At 45.2% G+C, this 6,000-nt stretch overlaps 1 protein-coding gene across 1 annotated transcript in view; it reads right to left on the reverse strand.

The window, feature by feature from the left end:
* LOC135378473 (neuropilin and tolloid-like protein 1) overlaps nucleotides 1-5,185 on the reverse strand; it is a 758,425-nt gene extending 753,240 nt beyond the window's left edge. Inside the window, exon 1 of the mRNA XM_064611530.1 lies at nucleotides 4,705-5,185. Coding sequence (XP_064467600.1) covers nucleotides 4,705-4,738 — 34 coding nt within the window. The 5' untranslated portion in view covers nucleotides 4,739-5,185. The remainder of the gene's footprint in view (nucleotides 1-4,704) is intronic.
* Nucleotides 5,186-6,000: the final 815 nt, after the last annotated feature.

A 6,000-nucleotide genomic window follows, 5' to 3' on the forward strand; every position in this document is an offset into this window, starting at 1 on the left:
CTCCTTTCTTTTTATAGTCTAATAGGTCACCCATCAGCGAGTCAAAGAATTGCGAACAAGCTGTAGCGGCAAAAGACGAAAATGAGCAGACAAAGAAAGAGAAGGCGTGGTTTCGAGACCGTCACCTCATCGGTGAAGAGAACGTCGGTGTCGCGAGCTCTCGCGAACGGCGTGAATAAAGTTCGTCGTGTCAAATGTTTTGGCCCGATGCTTGTCACAACCCAAAACACACACGCCTACATATGCAGCCCCCGAGCGACGTCACGACAAGCAACCTCCTGTATATCATCTCGACGTCTCGCGATAGCTATAATACATCTGCTGTAACTTATAGACGCCATCATATAAGTGTTTTTGTTCTGTAATCTTGAAGACCGGATGCTTGGCTCACCTAACGTAGAATAACCACTATGTACGAAGACGGATAAGAAACTATCAAAAATGCACTTACATTTCAATAAAATACTTGCAAATCTGAAACTAGGTCACCCTATTGATGTAGTACCCTTTGAAAACCATGTACTTAGCCAAAGTCTGTTTACTTATTTATTATTGCTACTTATTTTTCAAATGTGGTTTGCGAAACAGCGAAGAGCTGTCTCATCACGTTCGTTTGAGTCTCAGTAACATCCTGACTCATTTCTTTCAGCTACATTTTCATTTTGTCGCTATTGTTCAGTCACTGGGGAGGCTTACTTCGTGATTTCTTTTTTCTTTATCCAAAATTCGAAATGCAGTTGAAAGGAAACGGGTTTCAGGAAGTTCGGAAGATTGAAACAGATGAAAGGAGACAGCTCCTTGCTGTTTCCTAAGAAGATCGACAGAAATCTTTCGGAGAGTGGAAACAGCGCGGATTACCTGGATGACTTGGAACTAATAAGTGTTTTGCTTTTTTTAAATAAAAGTTCATCCTGGATAAGTTTGGTTAATCCTGATATCTGAATCTTGAGCTGGAGCCGAATGGGTCGTAGCTCAGCGCGATAAGCATGCCGTAATAAAGGCCTGGGCAAAATTTCGCCCGGAGAACCGCTTTCTAGAGCGTGTTCGAGCGGCGACGGCTGCCTTTTGATGTTTCACGCAGACGGCAGCGCGCAAGTCACAGCGTGGCGTACGCATCAGCTTCCGGTCCTGCACTATATGCGGACCGCTGTGTTTTGGTTTTGACGCGGTATTCACGTGTAGTATGGTTGTCGCGGCAGGTTTCCCAAAAAAGCTTGTCATACTTCAATATAATGAACAGTAGAGGGGAGACCTCGCCATGGGGATATTAGAAGTAAAGAATACAGATGCGTTGTATTCAAGACAGCCATATGGGAAGAAATTGGAAAGACAGGTGAATGCTCGGCGTTCTGTGATAGAGGCGGCGTGCCTGCCCCTGGCTGAAAACACCTAATCTAAGCCTAATTGCTTTGCGGCACTGCATATTTTTCCTTTCTTTCGTTTCTTTTTCTTTTTCACAGTTCCCTGTTTAACGCCGTCAGTTCATGCATGCGGTTTGGACAGCCTGTTTTCGCTGGTGCGTGACGCGCGGGCAGTTTTATGCCCTGAAATACGCCCCATGTGGTTGCAGCTTTAAGTAGAAATATCAGGAAATATATATTTCAGAGTACATGGTGCGATTGAGTTACGTTTGAAACTGGTAAGGCGAAACTGCCATCCTGAATTCGTTTATGAAAATCTAGAAAGTTTCGTGCCCCGACACGAAGTGTGCAAAGCAACAAAACTGCTTAAACACATTACAATTAATCGAAAGCTGCCCCGTGACCCCACCGTTCCTCTACAAAGGGCGTTAACTGGAAAAGACATTTAGAAATAATGATGATTGCGCATGGGAGAACTCAGGAATTTACGGCATACGATAAGTGCTCCCCTGCAACATGCAATTATATCCGCAGTAAGAGCGCCTTTCATACCATCTTCTGGACGTTCTTGCCTCCCTTTGAGTCCGTGAATGGAACAGTTGCGAAGGCCATTACTATTATTAACGATAAATTAATGGGAGAAAATCAAAATCTATAATATGCTCAGACGCGACACTCCTCAGACCTGTCCTTACAGTACATAAAGGGACAGTATGAAGCTTTGCAGTGATTTTGAGACAGAAGTTGTATTCCACTGTGCAGACCTGTACGTAACGCGTTACAGTTGCGTTACTAGTAACCAGCTACTTTTTTGTAATTTTGCGAGTAATCGATTAGTTTTGCGACCCAGTTATTTTTCTATAATCGGAGTACAACTTTGGGTAGTCAATTACCGAGTAGTCGAGTACTTTTCGACTCAGCTTAATTCACAGACGAAACCAACGCACATGCTCCATCGTAGCCTTTCCTATCTGCTTTGCTTTCCACTATAGAATCAGTGGCGGTGATTCTAACAGAATTCCGCACATCCATTTTGACTGCCTGAGGAGACCTTAATTTCTTCCTACCGTATCCTGCTGTATGTACAGTGGGTCAGGCTTCGGACATTGGGAGTCACATGGAATTGCCAAGTTAGAGTTTAGCACCGCTGAACACTTCTATTGTGAGGACCTCAAGGGTGAACGCCTTGGAAGGAGATGCACAGAGAGGCTGTTCAGAATACTGAGTTCGTTGTTGCGAATGTCCTTCGCCTTCAACGCTGTCATGTCGACTAACTCTTCTGATTTATCGCCATGGCTTCAGCTTTTCGGAAATGTTGATGTTGATGGAGAGAAAAGACGACAACAATGTGTTGTTTAAATGCATGTTGTGTTTACAGAAACGAAAACTCCTATCCTGATCAAAGGCGACAAAGGCACTAATTTCAGAAAGCGGGTCAAAGTACGTGTAGTTTCACAAGCTGTAATTAGCCATATAAATATAGTATTATCGAAAGTAGCGGTCAAAGTAACGCGTTACGTTTTTAGTCGTTACTTGCCCATAATGTTTGCCGATAAATTTGTAACGGTAAAAAAAAAATACTTTTGTCCCCAGAGTAATAGAAAGGGTAATCAATTACCTTTCACGAATAACGTATACAAGTCTTGAGTGTACGTTTCGTGTTGTTGAGAAATGCTTCTTTTCCTCTTTTTCTTCTTCTTTTTTGTTTTTACAGAGCGTCGCAGTTTACGGATAAACAAGAAAAACAGCGTATTCACAACCACGTTGGGTTTAAGATAGGCGTAAGCCTTGAGGCGGCCTTCATGGACGTCACAGTTACGTGTGACACCAACGATCGGCGACTGTTCCGCGATATTGTAAAAACGTAATGAGCAAGGTCCATCTCCAAGCGGTGGCCTGATTCGTTGCGAGGACAGAAACCGGAAGTTACTGACAATGACGTCACGACAGGGAGAGCGCTGCCTGTATAATCCAAATGTCAATAATCGCCCGTCACGTTAATCGAAAAGTTCCTCACAAGAGAACGAGAGGCAGCGTTTGTTGAGCTTCGGTTTTAGTCCGAGCTCTCGCTTTAACTCTGAACGTCAAATGCGCCACGTTTGCTTCGCCAGAGGTACGCTATAAGGGACTATTCGTTGTTCATCTGACTGGTGATGAGTATTCATGATCAGTAACGGCACATTTACCACTCATGCATTCTGTCTCTAAGATCTTTTTTTTTTTTTTTCAGTTGTGTACACCTTTATACATTCTGTGTGTCTTGCTTAGCTTTATTATAATCGTATAGCTGTTTCCTTTCCCATATTTCAGAACTATTCTTCATGCTGCCAGAGCACAGTGAAAATAAATAAACTAGGCACTTGCCCAAGCGGAACTGCCGTTGCTCGTTATTACGTGCGGAATAAAATTTTAGCCTATTTCGTTTTTGCCTGATATAAAATTGTATAACAGAAGTTCATTTGTCGGTGTGTCTTGATTATTCATCTCCGCGTACAACAAAATATGCGTACGCAGTGGACATTCTCGCGGCAGCTGCGTGAAATTCTCCAAACTGCCGAGTGTGATTCGTAAGGGTTTACTGCGCTTACGGTACAGCGTTAGCAGCAGGTGAAGCGCCGAAGCCTCACCTGTCTGACTTGTAAAATTTACTGGCCAAGGTTTTAAGCTCAACTCAGCCCTTCAGAGGCAGCAGCGAATTTCCGTAAACGCCGCGCAAACTCTCTGACACGACTTGACATAATGAGTGTTCCAGATTGGAGTAGAGACTACCTTTCCACGTCTTTCCTCGCGGATAGACATCTTCAAAAATCTCCGTCGATACAAGTGGTATATAAAGGACGACGCGAGATCAACAAGACTCACGGTGTCAAGGGTGCGGCGCGCTTTGTTTCAACTAATTAAACCGCTAGGAACAAAGGGAAGTGAAAGACAATATGAAGGACCGTGTATATAAACATTCTTCACATGAAGAATGTGAAAAAAAAAAAAGAAACGAACGGCTACCAAACTATTTACTTTCCGGATATTGCAGCTTAATTCACCCACTCGTGGATAACCTCAATGCTACAGAAAATAAAAATACAAAATAAAAAGGCGGGCCCCACAAATATGATCAACGTCTGAGTGTCCACTTTACAGCCTGCGCGATCTAGAAACCAAACACCGAGAAATACATAACGTGGATACTTTGTTGCTACGTTGGATACGTTCTTTTTCCGTGTCCATATTAAAAATACGAGTGCGGTTCGGACGCGGTGATGCCTCCAGAAAGAGCGTCATAGAAAACCCCACCCAGTTATCCATTGGGTGAGTATGTAAGCTGTCAATGAAAGTGTTGTCTTACCTTGCACAGCCAGCCTCCGCCAAGGCAGCCGCATTTAGAAGGCTTTGTTTCCGGCCGGCCGCCTGTATGCCCTGCGCACGGCCGCGCACACACGAGCCGAAGAACGCCGCACCACTGCTGCACAATTGCTGCACCCACTACAACTCGCTGTACTATCCCATGCTGTCAGTTGCCTGCCAACCCATGGAGCACGCTGCACTGCAGGATCGACCACCGACAGACCACATGCCGGCATGACCATTCAGTCCGGAGCATCCCACCGTCTCTGGTGCACTCAAGAAAGAAAGATCGGGAGCAGAAGGGAAGAGACGGGGATCGAACGGAAAACAAATCAAAAAGCACCGCTACACGCGATCGGACGGGGTCACATACCGCTGGGCAGCGCGTACGTTCAGGCTCCTTCGCCCCCCTGTGAAAGGGGAGTCGGTGTAGGGGTGTAAGTAAGGGGTGTAAGAAAGGAAGATGAACAACGTGTGGCAAGCTGCCCCGGCGAGAGGAGAGCGACTGAGGAGCCGGCCCGAGGGCGCTGCGAGCGGTTATGGTGCGAGCGCCCTCTCGGTGAGGAAGGGAGCGTCACGTGGGCGGCGTTGCAGAGGATCACGTGGGAGGATCGTAGCGATGAGGAGGGAGCTGATGGAGAGAAAATGGGCAGAAATGTACGGCCAACTTCTTCCTCCTCGCTGTGACTCTTGGCCGCGTTTCTCGCTTTGTCTGCTACGTAGAACACAAAATGTATACACGAAACATTTCCCGGTTTACTGTGTTATTTCACAATTCCTTTAAACCAGCATTTGTTCTCTCTACCCGTATCCATCATGCCGTGTATCATGCACTATGCACAACATACCGATACATTTATGTCACTCGATCACGCAAAGAGCAGTTCACCCGTTTCTTTGGACTGAAGGTTAAGTCAAGATGGTTGAGGTTCGTGGCCGTGGTCAAATTGTGCAACAACACTTCTAAACTGTAACCCTGCATGATGCATCGGTGTCTTCCGTTCGCGCTTTTGATTTAGTAGACATGCGAATCGAAATATGAGCTCAAATGCGAGTCGTGTTTGGGAAAGCTTTAGAGAAAGCTCCTTAAAACTCGTATATCAAATAATGAGAAGTCATTACTAAACTGACGCACCAAGAATACGGTTACGGTAGTTAAGTAACAGTTGAAGCGTTAAGTTCAGACGAATTGTAAATTAAATTCCCCTTGGTAAAACAAATGTATCTCGCGTCGCTTACATCATACACAGCAGCGGCGTTCACACTGACCCGTGAAGTGCCACGTAATAAATGTCAC

This window comes from Ornithodoros turicata, chromosome 1 (assembly GCF_037126465.1).
Source record: "Ornithodoros turicata isolate Travis chromosome 1, ASM3712646v1, whole genome shotgun sequence".
Taxonomy (NCBI): domain Eukaryota; kingdom Metazoa; phylum Arthropoda; class Arachnida; order Ixodida; family Argasidae; genus Ornithodoros; species Ornithodoros turicata.